The 24,235-nt window shown below is 36.2% G+C and overlaps 1 protein-coding gene across 3 annotated transcripts in view; it reads left to right on the top strand.

The window, feature by feature from the left end:
* The window catches only part of TAFA2 (TAFA chemokine like family member 2), a 201,890-nt gene that overhangs the window by 149,816 nt on the left and 27,839 nt on the right, over positions 1-24,235 (top strand). For 2 of the 3 annotated variants that reach the window (XM_066183157.1, XM_066183158.1), the window contains exons 4-5: positions 11,265-11,417; positions 12,390-12,514. In XM_066183157.1, the coding sequence (XP_066039254.1) occupies positions 11,265-11,417; positions 12,390-12,514 (278 nt within the window). Of the gene's footprint in view, positions 1-11,264; positions 11,418-12,389; positions 12,515-23,469; positions 23,672-24,235 lie in introns of all 3 variants that reach the window. The other variant, XM_066183156.1, reaches the window with a different exon arrangement.

Genomic DNA, 24,235 nt, shown 5'->3' with positions numbered 1-24,235 from the left:
TGAGCTTCCATAAAGATAAAGGATTAAGATCCCAAACATTAAGCCACACCTTCATTGTCTGAAAATGTCCCTGAATAATTATGATTTTTTTTGGTTCATGTTGTTGTTTTGAATAGGTTTTTTTGAAGGTGTGAATTACTTCAGCTGCTTTTGTTACATGATAGCTGTTAAAAAGTACACTTCTGGAGTTCTGGGCTCTGTGATATTTTTGCAGCTTCTGACCTTGGGTAGCTATCAGGTTGGTCTATGTGTTTCCTATCAACAGCCTCTGTTAACCAGAGTTCCTTCAGAAACAAATGCTGGGGAGTCTGCTTGGAGCATCTTAAAAGGTACCTTTTCAGCAAGAAGACATAGCTGAAAGTATTATCTACTGGGAATCCTTGGGCAAAAATATTCTTCACTGCACTACTCTGAATGGCTCTCCTGGCAGTTTCTCTTCTTATTCTTGGCTTGTTGGAAAGTGTTTTCTTTTCCTCTGTCCTGTAGAATAGCCAGCCTCTTCCCAGGCCATCCACTTTCAATTCATACACTCTGTCTAGATCCTTATTGATTCATCATATCCATGGCTAGGAGACTTGCTATTTTTTGGAATCAACAATGTAGAGGGAAGGTTGTAGCAGGGGAGATCACTCCAAAGGAAGGCATTTCACAGTACTAGACATGTGCCTTGTTAGCAGTTTTTTTCTAAAGGCCTGAGTTAAGTTTCCCTCCTGACTCTGCACTTCAAAGAGCTTGCCTGGGGCTCTAAAGAAGCAAGCTGAAACCTAAAATTAAGATCTTTCTTTCAGACAGTGAACTGTGTACTGGGACATCCTATGGAGTTTCTCTTAACACATGTGGAGGAATCTGAAGGATGGTGGAGAAGTCCTAGAAGGCAGGGGTGTAAAAAAAAAGCAGTTATATAGTTGTCAGGAAGGTGAATCTATATACATGTGCCTATGGTTTGTGGGAGGAATATTTCAAAGTGTATTTGGTAATTTGCTTTAATTGACTGATTAAGTAAAATGCATTTCAGAGCTACAAAATGGAATACAATATATTATAAAAATACATTATGAAATTAAAGAAACTTTAAATTAGTATATTCTATCCTGTAATGAAAATAGGTAAGGTGAAAAAAAACCAAAACCAAACCCCAAACCAGAGGAATTTAACACACCATCTGAAACTATGTGTAAAATAAAATGAGCCAACCAGAAAATGATCAAGGCAAGCAAGCAAGCAAAAAACTTGCAGAGCTTTAAAAAGGTGGAATTTTAAAAATTAAATGCCTTTAATAGATATTATGTTAAATGTCGTCACATATTTATGTGATGAATGTATACGCACATATAAGTGTTAAAAGATATTTTCAGTACCTTATGGTATATTTTCATTTAAGTAGTGAGTGCACAGCTGTACATAAATACCTTTCTGCATAGAGGAGGGATAGTGAGTAAGTCAGTATTCTGATTATTATCTTTGGAAAGATTTTACACAATGGGAATCTTTACATTGGCAGAATTTTTAGAACTTTACCTTGACTTCACTGACTGGTTTCTGTTGGGTCGTCACTAAAATCCCAGAGTGCTTTATTGTAGCAAGTTTCATCAGATTAATAGTTCTTCAATATAGATATTAAATAAGCGGTGTTCATATTTGCCTTCAGGAAAAAGAAATTTGGGCTGCTTAGTTTGGAAGTAATGGTTTTCTCTTGACTCTTCTTTTTTTGGTGGGATTTATTAGATTTTCAACAATAATTTGGGGGACTGTTGGTTAAGAAAAATAAGGCTGAAAAAGGGAAGCTAAGCAATTATTTTCTAACAGAAAAGTGAAATAAAACATGAATACTTTGATAATGAAATTCTTCTTGACATGCATAAATTTGAATTGACCATCTTATACCTGAGGTCTTTTACCTACAAGAAAAGTGGAGAGGGTCTCTTTACAAGAGCATGCAGTTACAAGGGGGGATAGCTTCAAACTGAAAGAAAATAGATTTAGATTAGATATTAGGAAAATATTTACTGTGAACGTGATGAGGCATTGAAACAGGTTGCCCAGAGAAGCTGTGGATGCCCCATCCCTGGAAGTGTTTAACAACAGTTTGATGGAGCTCTGAGCAACCTGGTCTAGTGGAAAGTGTCTCTGTCCACAGCAGAGAGTTGGAACTAAATGATCTTTAGGTCCCTTCCAACCCAGGCCATTCTACGATTCTGTGAAAGTAGTTTCTGGACCTTAATAAATGAATATTTTAATTGCAGAAGAAAGAACACACATAACCAGTTAGATGTGTGTTGCAATGGAACTATAATGCAGGGACATGGCTGCATGTTTCTTTGGGGAAATGGTGGTTCCCCTTCCCTGGGCTTTGGCTGCTGTCTCTGTAGGGGCACCTCTAAGTTCTTGAGATACTTTTTAAAGAGGATGAGAAGGCTGCAAGCACGCACAGTTCAAAAGCATTGCTGAATACACCTCTCCACCTTGTTGCACTAATCCTATTCCATAGAAACCTCCACATAATATTTTTCTTAAGGCAATACTTAGGGTGAAGGTGTTGTGCCAGAGGGTAATGCAAATACAGAGAACATGTTAATCTGTCATCTATACAATGTGAATATGTGGGTCAGCTAGAAAGAAAAGAAAATCAATAATGAGAGTCGTCTAAGGGAACAGGAAATATACTCCCCATAATTGTGTAAACTACAGGCTTCTGACACTGAGACTGAGGAGAAAATGTGGGATTTTTTGTATTCTGCCAAAGGCTGAAGGCTGCACGGAGACATGTGCTGCTGCTGCTTCTTGCTGAGTCAAGATACTTGGCAGAAGGCCCAAAGAGAGAGTGTGAGAGAATAAAAAGTCTTTGTGCCAAATGTTCTTTTGAGTGCCTGAAAGCTGGATTAGTCTTTTTTTCTCTGTGAAATCATATAATTAGTAATCTCAGGCATCAGCCTGGTAATTTGCAAAATGTCTGCACACTTTAATATATCGTTTGCTTAACATGTTTGATAACAACCTCAGAGATACTGGGGCTTTTGACTTGTGGTATTTATAAACTGCACCTTGCCCTGAGTGTTTTTCTACCAGTTCTACACAAACTTTCTCATGGATTGTGTCAGCTCACAGCTGCTAGAGTAAAAATGAGGGAAGCATCTAATCTACAAAAAGCAAAGTGGCTCCATTTCTGTCCCATAAGAAAACATGCAGCCTTTGCTGCTGTCATCATTCTCTCATCCACTCCACTGCCTGGCAAATGTAGTGGCTGTAGTGAAGCAGCTCCTCTCTGGGCACCTGCAATGGGAGGTGTGGAAGACCCTGCAGGCAGGCTGCAGCCCAGCTCTAGGTGAGGACTGGGAGGATGTGCAGAAACTTCTTCTGCACCTCTTCCAGTGAGTGGACATATAAAGAGCTAGAAAGCCCCAAAACGATTGCTGCTTGTGATCTTGTCTCTGAACGCTTTGTGGTTTTGTGAACCTAGAGATAACTGGATTTCAAAATTAAAAAGTCAGACCTAGGGAGGGTAACACTCCAGGCTGAGCGGGGTCATATGGAGAACAGGAAATTATCCTTCAGGCTACCTGAAAATCAGCTGTGTTTTGAGCTCCTGTTTCTTTGGCTAAAAATCTGGTATGAAGTGATAATTTGTAGCCATTGCCATAAAAAGATACTGACTTTTCTGAGAGAGAGGAGGTAAGCTTATTTGAATAAGACTGCCTCACTTCTGCCAGAGGACTGATTGAATACAATTAGCCTCAGTAAGGCTGGGAGATGACTGTGGGCTCTCCAGGTCCAAGAGATCCTACATGAAGTGCTCCATCTGTAGTTTTTGTTTGTGAGAACAGCTGGGACTATGCTACTTTATCCCAGTAAGTCTTTTCCACTTATAGCAGAGATCACTCAGCAGTCCATTCCAGTGCATAGATTTTGCTGTGGGAATATCTGAGGGTAGATCTCATAGATTCATTAGTGAGCTCTTCTCAGGAAAATGCTTATATTGTTGTTTTGCTTGATTTTTTTCCAAAAGGGAAAATGTCTTCCCATACAGATGGCTGTAAATGATGGCTGGCAGACAAACTGATGGATGAGATTTTTCTTTGGCACCATGCAGAAGATTATGCTTGGCAATGTGACTGTGGCAAACCATTCATTAGTTCAGGTTTTAAAGGCTACTGGAGATGCTGTGTGCATAGCATTGTCATATGAACTCTGCTCATCATCCTTCACCCAAGTGGGCTAACTGGGTTAATTGAGGGGTAGAGGAGCTGGGCCAGCATCTGCAGAATAAACGCTTATCAAGAATGACTCTTGTTATTTTAAAATGATCCTCTCAGGAGAGAAAACACCATGTTGAATCCAAGAAGCCTGGGAGGAACTGCAGTTTGCAGAATTTTCTATGTGTGTGTGTTGCCTACAAGTGGCACTGCAAAATATTCCAAGCAATCAGCCATGGTTTTTTTAGCAATTCACCTGAGAACCTATCCCAAGATGTAAGAGACATCAGAGTAAAAGAGAAATGAAAAACAATGCTGTAGTTTTAACCTAAAGTGATTCTCCACCGGTGTAAGTAGAGCATATTCTATCTGGAATTTTTGGTGCCCAAAGTGAGCAAGTGATTTTAATAACTGTAACTGAGGTACAAAGCATGGGAACCTGAATACAGACATGTCAATAAGGTGTGTTTGTAGGGTTTTCAGAAATAATTGTGTGGGAATATATAATATATACACTGATTAGGGTTGCCTCTCAGTTGCCTCTTCTCAAGGCTGAACAGGTCCAGCTCCTTCAGCTTTTCCTTGTAAGAGAGATGTTCCTGTCCCTTAATTATCTTTGTATGACCCACTCCAGGAGCCCTTGCACTGAGGAGCCCAGAACTGGACACAGAACTCCAGATGTGCCTCACTGGGGTGGAGTAGAGGGGCAGGATCACCTCCCTCCACCTGGCCACCAGGTACACCCCAAGATACCACTGGCCTTGGCCACAAGGAAAGACTGCTGGCTCCTGACAGCTTGTATATATACAGTGTATATAGGTATCTGAAGGGAGGTTGTCAAAAGGACAGAGCCCAGCTGTGGTCCCTGCCAACCTTACCCATTCTATGATTCTGTGATACTGTAGACCAGGATAACACAAAATTAGCATTTTTGTCCTGCTGTTAGTGTAGTACAACCCCATGTGTAATCTGAAAATAAAGCAACATGAGTGCCTTTCCTGAGATGCACAACTCTGTCATGCTTCATTGTCACCACTGAGGACACAGAAATTACTGCTGTGTCTGTAATTGATTTTTAAGTTCACTGGCCAAACAAGGCAAAAAAAAAAAAAAAAAAAAAGAAAAAAAAAAAAAAAAGAAAAAAAAAAAAAAAAAGAAAAAAAAAAGAGAGCATCAAGTAAGTTTTTAAAAATGAAAAAGCTTTGGTTTTGATAATTTTTCTATTCTAGAAAATATCATAAATTTTTTAAACCAATTAAAAAATGTACAAAATAAAATGTAAAAAAACCTTGTGGATACAATTCTCTTGGTTTTTATTTTATTTAATAATCCTAATTCACCATAGTTTTCACATGTCTGGACTATATATCATCATTTGCTCAATCACTGTAAGAGGTGCTGCATATTCAGTCATCAGAATAAATATCTCAGTTGCAAATCCAGATGTCACCTTTATTGAAAAAAAAAATTACTCTGTCATTGAGGTTCTGTCCAAAAACCACTTATCAAAACAAAACCATTGAGTTCAAAGGGTTTTGGATTTGATCTTTAAAAGTACTGTTCGTTAAGGTTGCTGTTGATGTGTATCTACCATTGCTGTTTTGGGAGTTAGGCATCTTTTCCTGATGTCTGTGCTGCCAGTTCTCCCTTCAGCCCATGGAGCTGAAATGGAGTTGTGCTTTGTTTCGTGTTCACAAAAGCAAACTGAAGCTTGTTTTCCCAAAATCTTGGCTGCCTTTTTTCCCAAGTGCACTAATGACTGGTGAAATCAAAGATTTCATCCTTAACAAAAAGCTTCACATTGCTTGCATCCTTACATCACAGAACTGCAGTAATATCAGAACAGTTGCTGGTAGAGTAGAAATAAACTACGTTCAAGTTTTTCCCTAACAGCTGTTACATGGATATTATAGAAAATATTGAAGAATGCTAAAATTAATTGAATGAAGAAATTGGATAGCATATTTGGTTTTGTATGTCCGACATTTAAAGAGAAAGTTTAGATGGAAATCCTGACTTGGCTGTGGTTATATAAGATTTTAATTGCTTAAGTCTTGATAAGCTACTAACATTTATTAAATTTTTTTAAAAATGCAATAATATTGTGTGGGAGTGTGTGTTTTGTGTCTGTGAGGGAGATTTTGCAAGTTTTTTTGTATCCTTCCTATCTACGGTGACACACTGAGACTGATATGATATACTGAAATTGCTGAAGTGTAGCAGAAAAATAACCTACATTTGTTTCCCTTGTCAATCAGTATGAACAAAGCAAATAAACTATGTGAAGAAGAAAACCCTCTTTTTTTTCACTGGTCATTTAAGGGTAGGGCAGTGATCTAGAGCCTGTTCTGGAAAAGTGGGATATTATAACCACTAATTTTATTTATTTTACCAATAACATTCAATCGCACTTTTGTTTGGATATTGTGGTATAGAACTGACTAGTCACTTAGGGAAATGGATGAAGTTGACAATGTCCTGAAATGCTCTCTATTTTTCCTTACAGTTGATAATTGAAAAAGTAATTCCATTATAATAATAATGTAGATATGCTTTACATTAATAAAAAATGCATATGTACCTACTTTGAAAGTCTGGGTTACTGTAGTATTTATTATGGGGCATTTTCTTGATCATACCCAAGATAAAAAAGAGTCTAAAGTATAAAATATTAGATGAAATGTAGATTGAGACTCGTGGCTAAGTGTAATTTCCGTTCTTCTATTTATTGTTGATGCTTCTTTTTTGAGTTGTAGCATAGACTCAAACAAACAAAGCTTTGCAGATTTTAAATAGTCTATATGACCTCAGAAAAATTACCTGAAATAGAATAAAATAAGATCAGTTTATTTCTTGTAAGCGTACAGACCTGCAGTTCTTGCAAGCTGATATAGGAACTGGTTTCTGCAGGAGTTGATCAAATGTCTGTGTCTGCCAGCTCCTTCCTTTCAGCCCTTTGGCTGAAAATGCTTCTCACTGGTCTCTGCACCCAGTTGTAGGAGCTAAGCTGGTAGAGAACTAACCCTAAAAAAGGTAAATTTTTCTTCCAGTCCAAATTCCTGACTTACCCTCTTCACTATCAAATGAGAGTGTTCATGCAAGCAAGGGATGAAAGAGTCCTGGATAAGAGAAAAGGGATCTTCTTTTGCTTCCAGTAGCTCTTAGTCATTAGATGGATATAACTGTATCACCGAGCTGTGCCAGTGTCTTTGTACAGAGCATATAATAGTGCCTTTTTTGATATTTTTTCTTTGCTGTTTATATGTGGCTACTGCAATGATGGGGATCCTGGAGACAGAAACAGGCTGTGACTTTATTTTGTTTAGTTCCTGGCAACATGATTTCTTCCTCTTTGTTAATGGCCAGTGTATGTGTTGATGCATGATCTGTGCAACTTTCAGGAAAGAAAAGATTCAGATGACTGAGCAGATGGGTGACAGAATTGAACATCAATGTTTAAGTGTTGAGGCTGGGAAAAGGTGATCATGATGAACAATGGTATTCCGATTTTCTTGATTTAATGCAAGGTTTGCATACCTATACTAAATACCCTGTATTCTTATGTGTGAATTGAATTGCAAAATAATAATCTTAAATAGTAACTTCCATTCTTCCCTGGAGCAATCTTCCCACAAAAGTAGAGGAGTAAGGGTCATACTTAGTGCCAGATGCACTGTGCAAATGTGACTGAAATTTTATTCACCTGAAGGAAAGAAATATAAAGCTACCATGAAGGAATAAGAAAAGTTTTATCTAAAGTGAAGACTAGTAATTGTCTAGTTTTATTTTTTCCAGGAACATGATACTGATCACTGAAGTTTCTGGTTATGATTTATGAGATAGGTATTGATGATTTTGCTGCATGAAAAAAAGCTGTAAAAGTGGCAGGTTAATTACAGGATATGCCCTTGATGGGTGAGATATGGTTATGCCTGTTTTCCAAGCTCCACTCTCATGATACAGTGTTGGATCTTCTAGAAGATAATTTATACGTATATTATGCTATATATAATCATCAGGAAAACTTTTCAATCTGTAAACACAGAGATCTCTGAGTTTCTTTCTTCAGTCCCACTCCACACTGATTGCAGGAAGGACTACTTGCATTAGCAGTGAATGAAATACTGTTTGCAGTGGTTTTGAATAGCTAATTTCTGTAGGATTACAGAAATTACATTCAATTCTTCAAACAATTTCTGCAAAGCAAAAAGCATACTTTGAAGTCTGTGCTAGGAGGAAAAGAAACAAAACCAAAATGTTCTCCAAAAGAAACAAAGCCAAAAAGCATCTCCCAAAGTACTATCCTCCGTTTGTGGAATGATCCAGTGGCTTAATGAGGTTAATTTGTTTTAGGTTGTGGGGAGTCCTTTATCTACTGCATAGAAGTTTTAATTTCACATGAATGTGATAGATACTGTACTAACTGCACTGGAACTGAATTATTTGATAGCATAAGGACCTGAAATACCTACATTTCCTCTCAAGGAATTTTCATGGCATTTTCTAGATGGCAAATAGAAACTAGGGGATGGTTAGCCTATATTTCTCAATGTTTGAAATATCTTTGTATATTTTTCTAAGATATTTTTGTTTTATACCCAGAAAATTTCAAAGCGTCTTTATTAAAAATTCTCCAAATACTATTGATCATATGTGGTTATTTTTTGTTTGCTTCCATTTTTCATATGTCTTTTCACCCCTTGAAATGCTTTTATGTATTGTACATGAATGTGACTGTTTCATTTCATTGCACTCTTTTTCCATAAAAGTCTTACAATGCCTGATTTTCTTCTCCTAAATACTGCAAAAGAAGCTTTAAAAGTTTTTGTTTCAGTGTGGAAATTTCCCTCACAGAATTTTACAATAGCTCTTTTAACTTCCACTCTTGATGGCCATTGGTGTACATTGTAGTTTGTTTTCCTTAATGATTGTATTATGGCATTTCTGTAGAAACAGTAAAGCAGTGTGAAGTTATATGATGAGAGAGTGACAACACAAAATTTCAGGATCAGTGATATATAGAATACAAATTAAAACTAATATGGTGAAAAAGTAAGTGGTTTGAAGTTCTCATCCTACCACTAAATTTACTTTCTTTTGTAGATTCAGTGTCTAGGGCTTTTTATGTACCTTTCATAAAACACAATCTAGTGAATTTGTGTTAGGATGAGTGGGTATAAGATATGTAATTGCCTATCAGAGTTAAAGTTGATGTGAACCTGCAAAAGCAGGATGTATTTGTTCTACTATATATTATACATACCCAATATATCTTAGAATAATTTTTTTCCTATTCACAATAAAGAACTTTACAAGTGTTTTATTAAGAAAAAAAAAAGAATATATTTATTTAAATTGCTTTATTGGCTTCTATACCCGTGGATTTGTTTGGAAAAGAATTAAAAGTATTTTTTGGGGCAGCCTGTGCTAGTAGCTTTAAAATATTTGCTCAATGTCATCAAAGGTATTAAATAACAGAGATTGCAAAGTTCAGTCAGATAGTATGAATTGCTTTTCTCATCCTCTATTGAATTAAAAATTACAGTTAGAAAGTGAAGAAAATAAGTGTTTTTGCATAAAGAGATTTCCTCCTAGATTTTTGATTTAAAGGTAACATTTCAGCATATCAAAATATGATGGATCATGGGTTAATTGCTTACATTGTGTTATATCATTTCAGCTGTAGCACAGCATGAGTGATGGAGTATAATCAAACCTGACATAGTACAATACATTGAGTGATGTCAAAGACCACAACACTGTTTACAGATTATGCATATGAAAAATGCATAATTCCCCAGTGAAATGTTTAGCAGTTTATGTTTTGTTGATGGAGACCCAGAGTCTAATTGCTATCTGTGGCTTTTGCTTCTAGGAAATTCATAGGGTCCCCAGCCTACATCAGGTTTTGTTCCTTCCTCAGGCCTTTTAGGAGCTGACGCTGTGAAATAACAGTGGATTGAATCCAGACATCAGTGTTGGGCTCCTGTTCTTAGGGCTTTCTCCTTGTAGAAACTCTTGTTTATTGATTGACATTAGGGATATTAAGGGTAGCTGAAACATTCAGTACACAGGCTTTGCATAAAGCACACAAAAAGTTAAATAGTAGCAGAACTGAAGGACACGTATTGCTTCACATAATTAGTGTTCCTCCCCATACAAGGTTGTAGGTCAATATCAGCTAAAGTTCAGAGTTTTTTCTCTCTTTCTTCTGATGGTAATAAACTACCCCCAGGAATATCTGATCTAGTATAAGCGACTGCCAAAAGTTCAGTTAAAACCTTCTCCAAACTCCAGATCCCTTAGTAACTGCCTGCTGAACCAGAAAGGGTATTTTGGTAGCTCTCCTCTTACCAAATTGGTCTTCTCATTGGACTCCAGCAGTATGATTCTGGTAATCAGAGTAGCATGAATGGCAGTGATGGGTACAGATACAGAATAATGAAGATTGTCCTGTTGCCTCCTGTGTTTGAAAGATCTGGTTCCCCATGTTCCCAAACTTACTTTGCAGTTCCAGGCAGAAAAATTTAAGTGTGCTTCCTTAGTAGATTTTATTTCTGGATATCCTGCCAGTTCTCTGTCCATCTGTAGGAAGGTTTTGGAATGCCATGTCAAAATCTCTTCTGGACATAAAGTCTAGGGACATAAATTCTGAAAACATATGCATGTATGGATATTTTAGTATTGATATACTTTCCTATCAAAGTTTCTCTCACGGGGAAAAGGAAAAAAAATATTGGTGGAGATACACAGCTGTTTATGGGACTCCAGAAATTTATTTACTTTCTAGGTTAGTTTTATGTTTCTGCTTCCTGCTTCACTGGAACAGGCCCATATGCAGCCTTATCCAACTGTTCTTCTTTAGCCCGTGTTTCCTGCCTGATACAGTTACACTTCATTTGAAAAAGATATCAACTCTCCATTCTAGTGTTAATACCATTGCAATTCTCACTTCATATATGGCAGATTGCCTTGCAGAGCCAAGTTTAATGCATTTCTAATTAAAAAAACTCCAAACGAAGCATCATGGTGTTACTTCTCAAAGTTATCCAATTGTTCATCTTATTTTCACAGCTCACCATGTTAAAACTGGGACCTGTGAAGTGGTGGCGCTTCACAGATGCTGCAATAAGAATAAGATAGAAGAAAGATCACAGACAGTGAAGTGTTCCTGCTTCCCTGGGCAGGTAGCAGGTACCACCCGGGCAGCTCCTTCTTGTGTTGATGGTGCGAAATCCTTCTATTGCTTCCTTTCTTCATGTTCCTAGGAGTTTTTGCTGGCTTAAGGTCATTTATGAGACCCACTACATTACAGTTAACTATTTAAAATAAGAGTAGGAAAGCTTCTGCATTTTGAAGGGGATGTCCAAGGTGAATGGGAGGAAGATGGAAAAATGAAACATTTGCTATTGCTCTGTGGAAATGCTAAACAATATTATTAGATGCCAGTAAAAGAGGCATCTTAAGAGGCTAAATTTGATCTAAGTAAAAGAGGACTCTCAGAGTAGTATGAAATTTACTTAATGAAAAGTATTTATGCAAAACCTACATAAGCATATATTTTTAATATAGTCTTGCATCCAATTTATATATTTATCTCACTTGAAAGAAACAAGCAAACAAACAGAGCACAGTTCTATCTGGTTTTTCATCTTTTTAGACCTACACTATTATTCCTATTCACAGTGCAATATTAGTGTCTTACTTAACAGTTCTGGTTTAGGCTCATATGTTTTATTTGGGAAAATACTAGCTGATTTTTCACATCTCTTTCTCTGAAAGAGTGGCAGGATTCACCCTTTACATGATCTCTTTAATGCTGATATGTTGTTGGCTGTCAGAGAAGCTGTAAATATGTCATCATTGGGGAATAAATTTAATCACGCTATGCTAGGCTATATTATAGACCAAGCGAAAGAAGAGATTCTACTTAAAACTTTGAAATCTGGCTGAGCAAGATAAAAATGAGGTTGGAAAGAAATGCTGTGAAGAGATTGACTTTGAAGCTCATAGCACCTTTTGCAAATTGGAAACCTAATTTCTTATGAAGGTTCTGAGGTGGCTGAAAATCACTGACTGGCTGTCAGCCAACATATACCTCATATTTTCCTGGAAAAAATAAAAGAAATGTTGCCAACATAGTGACATCTTAAAGTGTCCATTTCAACAAAATAGAAATACATATGTTTTCTTTTGTAGCTTCAATAGTGGAGCAGAAATGGTGGTGCCACATGCAGCCATGTCTTGAAGGGGAGGAATGTAAAGTTCTTCCAGATCGTAAGGGATGGAGCTGTTCCTCTGGGAATAAAGTGAAAACAACGAGGGTAGGTATGATGCCAACCTGACATGTTTTTTTCACCAACAAGTGGAAAAAAAAAAAGTGCACAGGAAATTGAGTGCACAAAGAAGACCACAGTTAAGAAGACTAAAGGAGCATGGGAGTAGAGTTGTACTGGGATTGGACTTCCTGGTCCCTCACACTTTTCTCAGCATACCTTTCAATTGTTTGAACATAGTAACCTGTGTGCCAGACCTTCTCAGGTAAGCACTGGGGATAGTAGAGTTGATCCCTTCAACTAACAGTAATGATCAAATGCATTATAATTCAATGTGTTTTTCTGAAATCAGTTGCACTAAGTCTGTACACTTTGCTAAGCTCTTCATTCAAAGAATAGCAAATAAGCATTTTTATCAGCTACATGGAATTACCATATTTCTACATAGAAACTGCTGAGTATGGTAAGCATTTGATGTGTCACTACAGCATGATATGGTTCTTTCCATCTTGTATAACTGTGATTTACTGAAAAATTTTGACAGAATTTCAGGGAGTTCCTTTCCTCCATTTGACACTTTTCATATTATTGGCTCAATTTTACATTTACAGAAATATATTTAAAGGTCATCATATACAATGCCTGACAACAAATTAAACATGCTGTCATATTTGCATTTTAGTGGCTAAGAGAAACAGAAGAAAAATAAATTCTTCAGATAAGTGTTAAACACACAAACTTCCTAAAACTATGGCATTGTATCTTGTCAACACAATTCTTCCTCAACATACAAAAGATGAAAATGTACTCTGAAGACACACATGCATGTGTTTAAGTATAAACACCTTCCCTCCTGCAGCCCAGCACATGGACTCATGACTGATTTTTCTTTTATATATTTAATAGTTTGTGGTGTCAGGCCATAATATGCTAGATAGGTGTTTACTCTATACAGGTGTTTGAGTACCCACATAATTTTATTGAAATATTCCTTACACAGGCACTAAATTTCTGGTACACATTGGTTATGGTGAAATGTAGCATGCACTGACTGAATTATATTCCTTCTGTTCCACAGATAGCTCTATATGTCTCAGTTTCTGTATTTATGTCTCCAAAACATTTTGATATTCTTTGAAGGAAGGATGCTTCCTAAATGTTTGTTTTACAGTTCCCTTCCTGAACCCACTTTCAGATGTGTTTCTTCTGAAGATAGCCTTGCTGGAGTGCTGCCCACACTTAATGTTGTGCATGCCAATGAAAATCTGATTATATGCATGTAAAATGTATGAGCATATATAATATAATCAAAAGGAACCAGATATTTACTAGAAATAGAAATAGATAGAAAGAAATAGAAATAGAAATAGAAATAGAAATAATAGAAATAGAAATAGAATTGTGTGTGTTTTGAAATTTTTCCTGGTTACTACTACATGACACTATAAGTGTTACAGAATATTTGACATTTTATATGTATTGAGAGGGTTTAACAAATGGTAAGTAAAAATTTGACCTGGATTATATTTCTGTAGGAAAAGAAGAGGTCACAAAAGGGGGGAAAATCAATTATGATTGGTTTGATTAGATTTCTTCCTAAAAGTTTGTCAGAATGTAGATTTCTCTGTATTGGTTGAGATTAAGAAGCTTTTTCTGCTGTGAGGGATCTAAAGAAGCTCAAGGCTCTTGTGCTCAGGAGCTTATGCCTTTGTTGTTAGACATTTAGGTCTGTCTCTTTGCAGCAGCTGGAATTTTCTTATTCTCCATGGTGGGGGCAATCCTCAGGACTCATTTCATACTTCTTCAGTAATGATGCTTTGGAAAAGCAAGTCCTTTTCTATATTTGCTATCATAAACACTGATTCAGTACAATGGTTAGCATAACCTGCTTACAGTCCTAGCATCACTGAAAGGAAAATACTAGTCACTTAAGTCCCCAGTATTTGTTCTGCCTTCTAGTTTGTCCAGATACTGTATGTTTTCCTCCTTTTTCCTTCATTTTCCAGAGAGCTGCAAGGCGATTCTGAGACACTAGCAAACTTCAATTCAAATTTCTGACTGCAAATTGACCTAAGTCATTGAAACCAAGTCAATGACAGGTGAATGAAGGTCTCTGTCTTTCAGATACAGTGACCTGTGATTTTAAGAGACATCATTCTGATGGCCTGTAAAATATATATTGCTATTGGAAATATGTCTGGTTCTTAGTGTTAAGAGAGAAGCATATTATCAAAGGGGAGGTACTTTTCGCTAATCTATAATCTCTACCATATTTTTCTAGCTCCTCTTTCTGCTCCTAAAAGGTCTATATAAATAAAAGGAGAAAAATTAAATTGCTCTTTTTTTTTCAAAATTCCCCTCCCCTTTTTTTGAGAAAAATAACTCTACAGAGAGCCAGTGTTAATAAGTTATGAATAATAAGTTTCTGATTGTCAAATGAAATAACACATATGTGAATATCATGTTTAATGTAAAAGCATAAAGAAACAAAGGGAACTGAACAGCTTGGGTGATTTAGGTAGATTACAGAAAAACCTTCACAAGGTTTTTATAAAACGTTTGTCTTCACATCCAAACATTTTCTGTAAGTTTGCCTTCTTCATGTGCCAAAATCCTAACCCAATTACCCGCTGAAGTACTATCTTCTGCAGGATACCAAGTTCAAAACTAGCACCTACATTTCCACTTCCTGACCTGTTAATAGTTAACCTTTATGTTAGAAATAGAAACAATGCAGGAACGAGGTATTTTGCTTGTCTACCTCTGTTTGCACATTTAATCTCACTATTGTAAAAATTATGATACTGACTCCCAATAGTTAGTCACTAAGCAGAAAAAGGCCAGATGAAAAATGGCAGAAAACTAACTGATTTTTAAAAATGTGGTCTACTTGAGGTTTTGTAATTTTTTTCAGTTATATAGATCTAATAAGGCCATACATGAATAATGAATTAGAGGTACTCAAAATTCAAATGTTAAGAAATCTAATCTGGAAATTATTTACCTTTAGAATACAAACCCAGGTATTATTTTCCTTATTTGTTTGCGTATTAGTGTGAAAAGACTGATATTAAAAATTTACCATAGGAAAAAAATGAATATAGGGAAAAAATGTGTATCAATAAGATGAGTTCTGATTGTGCTGATTTAGAATTGACTATTTTGGGTCTCTGTAGCCTCCAGCAGAGAAATGGGGAAAAACTTAAATACAAGTTAGGAAAATCAGTAAATTTTTTCACTTTGTATAAAGAAACATGGGCTTGTATTCCTGGGCATAATACCACAACAAAAGAGGATGTTCATGAATACATTAGGAGAATTATGAGATGATTATGAGCATAGCTGAGATTTTACCAGGCACACTTGGGCATTCTCCTCCAGGCTGAGAAACTGTTGTGAAAGGAAACAATTGCATTTTTTTCCCACATGGCTAGCCTCAATTTTTGATACATAAACACAAAAATATTGTCACATTACCCTCTTTAAATGATAAGAAAAGTGTTTCAAAAATGTGAAAAATCCATTTTTTTTTTTACATTTGAAATACTCTTTCTTCTACAGCCTCTTTCTAATATAATTATTCTAGTTCCAGAAGTTCTTCTTCCTTTCTTTCTTTTTTGTGTTTCCTTTTTCTTCTTGCAATACAGGAAAGGGTCTGTATTTAAAAAAAAAAGTGATTTTCCCATCAGTTGAAAAATATATCGTTATTATGTGTAAAACTGAGAATGATGTTTAAAAAATCTCTGATCATATATCAAACAGATGAGCCCTTTTATAAAGACTAAAAATGAACGTTTTGCTGTGCCTCCTGGGGTCCCAGTTCTCCAGGCATCCACCCTGGGACTCACTTGGAACATGTCATGGCTCCTGGGTAGCTCATAAACCTGTGTATCTTTCCTGCAGAAATTAGAGAAAAAGAACAAGGTAAAGTGGTGTATCCTGGGTCTTATCTCGAGATTCTGGAGGTGGAACTTGACTGGAGAAGTGTGTGCTTGCTCCAGGCAGTGGGAGAGTGTTCCCAGGATGATTTTTTATGAACATGTAGAGAAATATGCATTGATATTTTTCATGGGGAAAAGTATAGAACAAAATAGGCTATTTCAGTTGAAAGGGACCTACAATTATAATCTCATCTAATGACCTGAGCAATTCAGGGCTGACCAAATTAAAACATGTAAATAACACCATTGTCAAAATGTCTCCTAAACACTGATAGGCTTGGGCACCTCTCTAGGAAGCCTGTTCCTAGGAAGAATGTTTGACCATCGTTTTGGTAAAGAAAAGCTTCCCTGGTGCAGCTTTGAACTATTACACAGTTATTAAATGGTACCTTGTCCTCAGGATTTTAGTTTGATTTGGTAGAACTGCCTGTGGAATGAGGCATAGTTTAACACCAAATTGTGGCTAAATTATGTGGGGTAGAATTTACTGGACTTGCTTGGGTTAGGACTCTCTAGAATGAGATAACTAGCCTAAGCTCTAGATCGCCTTTTTAGTTTTAGATAGAATCGTTCAGTTCCAGAGGACAATTGATTTTGTTCTAAGTCAGAATAATTGTCTTCATTCTTTGTCAGTTTGGGAAGTTTGGACTTTGACCACTATCAAATAACATAATAAGAGTTTCAAAAATGCACATATTCTGAAGACACACAGCTATGAGATAAATCAGTGACTCATACTATGATGAGCAACATGTCCAGTATCTACTACTCACAGTGCATGTTGGCAACTGTGCCTGTGCTTTTAGAATTGTTGGTGTCATACCAATACTAATAATATAAATTAGCAACGACAGAAAAATCAGATACATAGCAAATATTGATTATTAACCTCTGAAAATCTCTAGAAAAAAAAAAAGTGAGTACTGTTTTCACAAAAGTGAGTATTTTCAGCCAGGTCATAAAGGGTCATCATTTGGAAATGAGCATTCAGCTTCTGGAATAGCTGAGCACCTACACTTTTAAGATGGGCTGAAGGAACTGCAATTATTTCTCTGAAAACTGCTAAGTTTTTTTAACATATGGAGGAAAGCACACTGCAGAACAGAAAGAAATCAATACTTAGTATATTACTGTGTAACTATATGCCAAACCAATATCAGAAATAGAGTACTGCAATTAAATAAAATAAATATTACAAGGGTAGAGAGAAATAAAAGAGAAATATTACAGGGCCAAAAATAAATCCATCATGAGTATATTTATCTACATTTCAAATTCAAATCTGCATTCCAAATCAATACCAGAGATAGGCGACTATGTGAAAAGAACAGAAATATTGCCAGGATGGTGAGAAATCCATACTGAGAGTGTCTATACCTTAAAAAACAATATAGGAGAGAGCCTGAACTCACTTATTTGTAACATTCCAATTTATCTAATTTTACTTTATGGCTTCCAAAAAAAGAAGGAAACCCAAAATTAAATAAGATCCTTGGAAAAAGAGAAAGTGTACTGTCCAAACACAACAACTGACTTCATGTGAAGCCAAACTGTGCTCAGTATGTGCATCCCACTGCTCTCAATCAGTGCAGTTTTGTTGCTATCTATAAATACTGCTTGCATTTTTAGCCCAGCTCCTCTTTCTCACTTGAAAATGCTAGGTTGTTTCTAAATTAATTACAGCTGGTGAAAGGAGAGACATCAATTTTATTTATGTTTCAATTTATAAATTATGCTGTTCATAACCTTTCAGCATAAGGAATCAAAGGATCTCTGTTTGGTACCTTTACATTTCAGTGGGGTACTCAGATTCCCAGTATCCAGAGGCAGCGTAAAGTGGTGACTCAGCTACTTCCAATGCTGTCATAACTGCTGCTTGAGTAAGACGACGAGACACAAGAGAGCTAAAATGTGCCCCTGGGTATAAAAGGAGAATGGTATTTTTCTTATAGCTGAGCCTTACCTAGTGTTAGCAGTGCAGCAATGTTAGTTGTTGGTCTGTACTTCCCCACATAAGCAACAGATCCATAGGCTCTTTAAGTGTTACTGCTTTTTCTGCCCAAGTTAAGTATGTGGTAGCCTCTTCCCTCATGTCTTTGTTCCTCTTCCTTCGCCAGGCTTTTCAGAAACAGCAGTAGTAATGAAATAGAACTAGAAAAAGCAGAAATTCATAATCTAAATCCAATGTTTAGGTTATTCCAGGATGTTTCTGATAGGCATGATGTATGGTAGTTGTGGTCAGTGAGTACTAAGAAAGCAGTGTTGTTCTCACATGTCATGATACATGTGCATGTCATTTTACAGTGAATAACTGCTATTAACTTATATGACATAAAAAAAAAAATTGCCTTTTGTTTTGACCATTGAGAAATGTGAAATAATTGTAGGATGGATCAATGATCTGCCATGTGTCAGGTACAGGAAGTGCTTTTCCTAATATTATGTAAAGGATTATATAATTGAAGAAACCACCTCACTGTAAAACTACTTTGTTCCCCTGCTTCACTTCAGAGCCTCTGTATAGACTCCTCAGCTCCTACTTTAATTTCAAATGAAGATTTATAGGAATAATATACATATATACAGTGACCTACAATACCTGGTGGTTCATAAAAATGATGTGATTACAATATAAGTGAGTGCAGAGACTGTAGCAAAATATTACCCATGGAAAAGAGTGATTGCACTTGTGACAGCCTCTTTGTTGCTATGGTATCTCTTTCCATGCCTTTGGCTAATCTGTCAATAGGAGAAATTTGCAGCTGTCTCAGCAGGTTTCTCATTGCTAACTCAGAGACCGCTGTATCTAATCTGTCATTAAAATAGCAGTAAGTGGTATGCACATATTTTCTAAGTATAAATACAAGTTTTAGGAGACAAATAAGCTGGTAATGGAAATACAATGGTGTTTTCTGGGGTCAAGATGGACTTCTGTATTAATAAGCAATTATTGTTTTGATCTAGCACCACAGTTCTTTCATTTTGAAGCTTTGTATTTTTTGTCGGGCACCTAAACAATAACATTTTGGGACACTTGAACATTTTGATGGAAATAACATGCCAGCCACATGTTAAGAGAAATTATCAGTGTTCAGGGCTATGCAGTTTACTGATTTTCCTAAAAATAGCCTTTACATACCAAATTTGCTTCTTTAATGTGAAGTCAGTGTGTGTAGTTCTATCCTATGTAAAGTTGTGGGTCTCCATTTGGCAGGAGTCTAGGCCTACAGTTTGATGATGTTCGTTTGTAGTCACAGAAATCTAGACATGTCATGGTCCTTTCCCCAAAAGCAAATGTACTCTGAAATAGCTACAAAAGACTAGTTATGGAATAAAGGATTAAAGGAAGAAATGTTGTGATGTGAAATGCTATAAGCAAAGTCATAGACTGAAAGGTCAGTAAAACTGGTTGGGCAGGTGAGGATAATCCAAGCATTCAAATCCTAAGACATTGTCAGTTTCAAATTTTGTTTAATTCTGTTCTGACTTTGAGTCCTATGGATACTGAAATGAAGAATGAAAGTGAGTAGCATCAAAAGAGAGAACGGGTTAAAGGCAATATTCACAGGTACAGATCTTTTGGAAAGAGGGAGCCTGATTATACATTACTTTGTTATATCTCCCTGTGAATACACTGAGTCTGGTCTCTAGCTATTCAGAAGGGGCAATATATATATATATTTATTTATATTTATATTTGTGAGTAGACACACTGTAAAAATCATGAGAAATGAAATCTTTTGCAATCCCTTCATCACACTCACAGCATAGTAATATATGCTGTAGTTTATGCATTTTTATCAGGAAATAGTTTTTCTAAAGGTAAGACTGCATCTAGGATGCGTTTTAAAGCACCATTTTAGATTCTCCAGAACCTGAACAGTGACAGAATTACTCTGCAATCAAAGGAAACTATTTCTGCAATATTTAAAGAAAAATGCTAATAGATTTCTATTGCGTGTCATTAATTACTAATCAGTGATTTTTGCAACTATTACTTTTGTCCGTGTGCAAATCCTCAAATTCATCTGTCCAGCCAAGATGTTTTCTGCCTTTGTCCCAAAAGATTCAACTTGTGATTTACTTTTTTTATTCTTCTGCCCTGTCCTTTGCTGGCATGTTTGAGATACTGACTTCATGTCTGAAGAATAATTTTCTGCCTCTGTGATGGAAAATAAGAACAAGTTCTTAAGGCTGTTTGTTAATGACTAGTTTTCTTCATTTCCTCTGAATTTCTGCTTTTCCACTGTCCTGACACCAAAATCAAAGGTGTTTCTGCTTCCATTTGCAGCTTCATTCTGCCAGTCTCTTGGCCATTCACAGCTGTGCAAGAAGGGCTCTTTGAATATCTAGAAGTCCTTCTAAATTTTCTTGGGAATTTTTTTCAGCTTCTAATATCTCAGAAATCACCATACAAGATGATATTTAAATGCCAGTATTGTGAGTCATGCTGGCAAACTCTAAAACTAGTACTTCTTCCTTGTCTCACCCTCCTTTTTAGTCTGTAGGGGTTTCTTTGAATCATTTCTGCAAGTCAGAAATGATACATTTCTAGTCAGAGAGATTGGGGTATTCTGAAACCTCACATTATCTGCTGACTAAATAACATCAGGCAGATTTTCTTCCTCTTTTCCTGGGTATTTGGCACAGGCTTCACAAACTTTGCATCACTGCTTAGTTGCAGAAATGTATGAGGGAATGGAAAACTGGCCCTCAATTGTTCAAAAGGTAATGCTTTCAATACTTCAAAATAGCATAGTTTTCTTGAGGTATTTCCTTAGTCATTAGGACTGATTATAGAAAACATCACAAAAACCCCCTTGGCGCAGCTCTGCTTTTCTGCCATCTTATAAGGAAGAAAATGAATAATAATCACTATGAAGCATGGAGTCAGACATCCAGAGCATTCTGAGCCTACACAGTCACCGTTGGAGGAGTGAACAACTCTCAAACCAGTTGAAATCAGATTACTCAGTTATTATTCCCTTGCATAGCAAATTGAGCATGGTTGTAAATCTTAACTATTTCTCTGTAAGAATAATGAAAATAGTCCCACCTTTTGTGAAAACTCTTCTAAATGAAGAAAAATTTCAATCAGGAATAAGTGGAAGATTGCTGCCTTTGACTAAATTAATAAAGAAGACAACCAACATAGAGTTAATTTCTGTGCGAATTTCTTAATTACTCATTTTCTCATGACTTGTAGCTTACTCCTTCTACCACCCTGATGAGCACCAAGTCAATCTCAGGAAAGACACTACTGCTATGTATAGAGAAAAGACTCCAAAGTACTTTCCATGTTCTATGAAATGGACTCTGAGCTTTTTTCTACTGCATTATTAGGATACACAGATGATCCCTTCTTAGATCTTACAGTCCTGATTATCATCCATCACATTCCATATCTGCAGTGCTAAATGCCATAGAACTCTGAAGTGCAGATTCTAAGTGAAGCTATAAAATATCCAGTCCACCAGGGCTTATTTGTATGATGAAACCTGTAAAATTATGTTGGAACAGAAGTTTGTCTCCAGTTTATGAAGATCAGTGGGTTCTCAAGGAAACAACGGATTGTCTAATCAACATGCATCTACAAACTCAGTAGTAATTGATCTGAGAATTTTAATAGAGCTGCAGTTTTGTCTCTTCAGGTTGAAGAATTGTCAGAAGACAAATTAGTGATGCCAGCCAGAAGAACTTGTTTCTTCATCCTGAATTCAAGCTTTGTGGCTTAGGAACATGTTCCTGCCAAAGGAAGACCAATGGACTGTATCTCTTCTCATGCTGTTTCTAATTCAGGCAAATTCACTCCAAAATCAGATTTATTGTTCTAGAAATTGGAGATCTCTCTATCCCGATTCCTTGTCACCTTTTCAGAGTGACCTTGGAAAATCAAAGTTGTCATCTTCAAGGCATCATTCCAATTCCACTTGCTAGTAAATATTGTTCATCATCTGCAAAGTACAAAAAAAGAACAGGAGATTTTTTCTAGAATGCAACTTGACAAATTTGAAGCCTATTACTTGGAAAGCCAATTAATTCTTTTAAGGTCATTCTGGAAATTTTCAGAGTCCTTTTTCTTTCTTGTGACCTTAAAGCACATCATTGGTACTTACATTCCTGAAATTTGAAGGCAATGACCTCTTCTGAGCCTTCTGGTCTTTCCTTCATTACTTGAGATTTTAGAATTCCAGAGTCTAATTGCAGTTAGCTTCTTTGATTCATTCATACTTGTCTTAGGTCACATTCTATTTACAAGATAACGAGAAGATGCATATACAAAGAATATGGAACTGAACATGTTCCATAAAAAAGACAAATTAAATTGAATACCACTGTATGTTCTTAGTTAAAACTCCTACCATTCATTTTTAGTTTTAACAGAATACTTCTTTTCTGTGTACTGTGAAGGTCAAAAATAGTACAGAGGTGTTACAAGGTGTTGTAACTTTCACCTGGATGTCTCCGTAATGCTCAAGCAAGAAAACATTTACTTATTAAACTGACAGTACTTGTTCTTTTCATCTTTGACCAAGATGACTACAACTATTGGGAATCAGAAATCATAACCTTGACTATGTCTTAGTGAAAGAGACTTTACATGTTTTCTTCCTGGGCAATGAGAAATTCTTCTTATTGTTCATCTATGACAGCCTCTGGGTGAAAAGTCCTCAAGTCTTCCTTTTTCACAGTTCTATTAGGACTTGAGAAAAGATATCAGGGATTTTTCTGAAATCCTCCAAATCTGCCACCTTTCTTCTCTTTCTTATCTGTATTGGAGTGATGGCATGATGGGTACTCATACAGGAGAAGTTAAAATTAGATTTCCTGAAAATAATTTTATATTCTCTGAATGGGTACCCACTACTCTGCCACTACCCATTTTTTAAGCCAAAATTTCTTCAAGCACAGAAAAGTCTTTCCTTCATGTGGAAATTCTAAATGGACAAAAAGTGAAAGGAAAATTATCGAAGGGATTCAAGTTGATGACTGATTCATTGTTTTTTAAATATTTTTTCCTTCCTGGATATTGGTTCTGCTGTTTTCTAACTTGCTTTTTAGTTGTCTTATATTCCCTCAGCTATGGCAGTATTCCTGGAGCCAAATGTGAGTGCACTTCCTCAAAATGCCAGTAGTGGAAGCTGGTAAGCAAGTGGGGAAAAATCACCAGAGGAATCTCTGAAGCTTGGGACAAAGGCAGAAAACACATCAGTACTGCATTAACAGAACAGCAGGTACTCTTATAGAGAAGATAAAATTGCAGGTAAGGAAATAATTTACATTTCTATTTTGAACTTTTCCAAATGGCTTGTTAGTCTCCATTCAAAATACCAGGAAAAACCCTATAGCATAAAAATTGAAGAAGTTAAAGATCTCAAATTTGATTAACTTTGACTACCTGATTTTTTTAGTGGGGATAATTGGAAGTTCTGTCTGACCCAATTTCTGGAAAAATATATTAAAAGATGAAAATCCTTTATGCCTATTAGACAATTTAAAACCTCAGTCTAGTTTTAAAACAAGGCTGCATTTGAGTTTTTTAAATTAGTTTTGCTTTTTCATATTTAGAATATTAACACAGGAAACTGCTGGTTATAGGTTTTCCTTTCCAATCAGAAACAAGTATAGCCTTTTCTACACGTAAGTGAAGTCAGATAAAGCCAAAGACAGAAGGACCCTGTTCCCATGTCTCCATTTCCACTTATTTCCTGACAGTTGAAAGGGTATCTTTATTATGCTTTAGTTTCTTGATATGTTGAAAGGAAAGAAGTTGTTTTTATCTCCTCCTTGGGATGATTAGGTGGGATAAGTGGTGTAGAAGAGAAAA

This window comes from Chamaea fasciata, unplaced genomic scaffold (genome assembly GCF_029207755.1).
Source record: "Chamaea fasciata isolate MVZ Bird 193981 ecotype frontalis unplaced genomic scaffold, bChaFas1.0.hap1 SCAF_5, whole genome shotgun sequence".
NCBI classification, from domain to species: domain Eukaryota; kingdom Metazoa; phylum Chordata; class Aves; order Passeriformes; family Sylviidae; genus Chamaea; species Chamaea fasciata.
The sequence above is the reverse complement of the archived record's forward strand: the minus strand, read 5'-3'. Positions and strand labels throughout refer to the sequence as shown.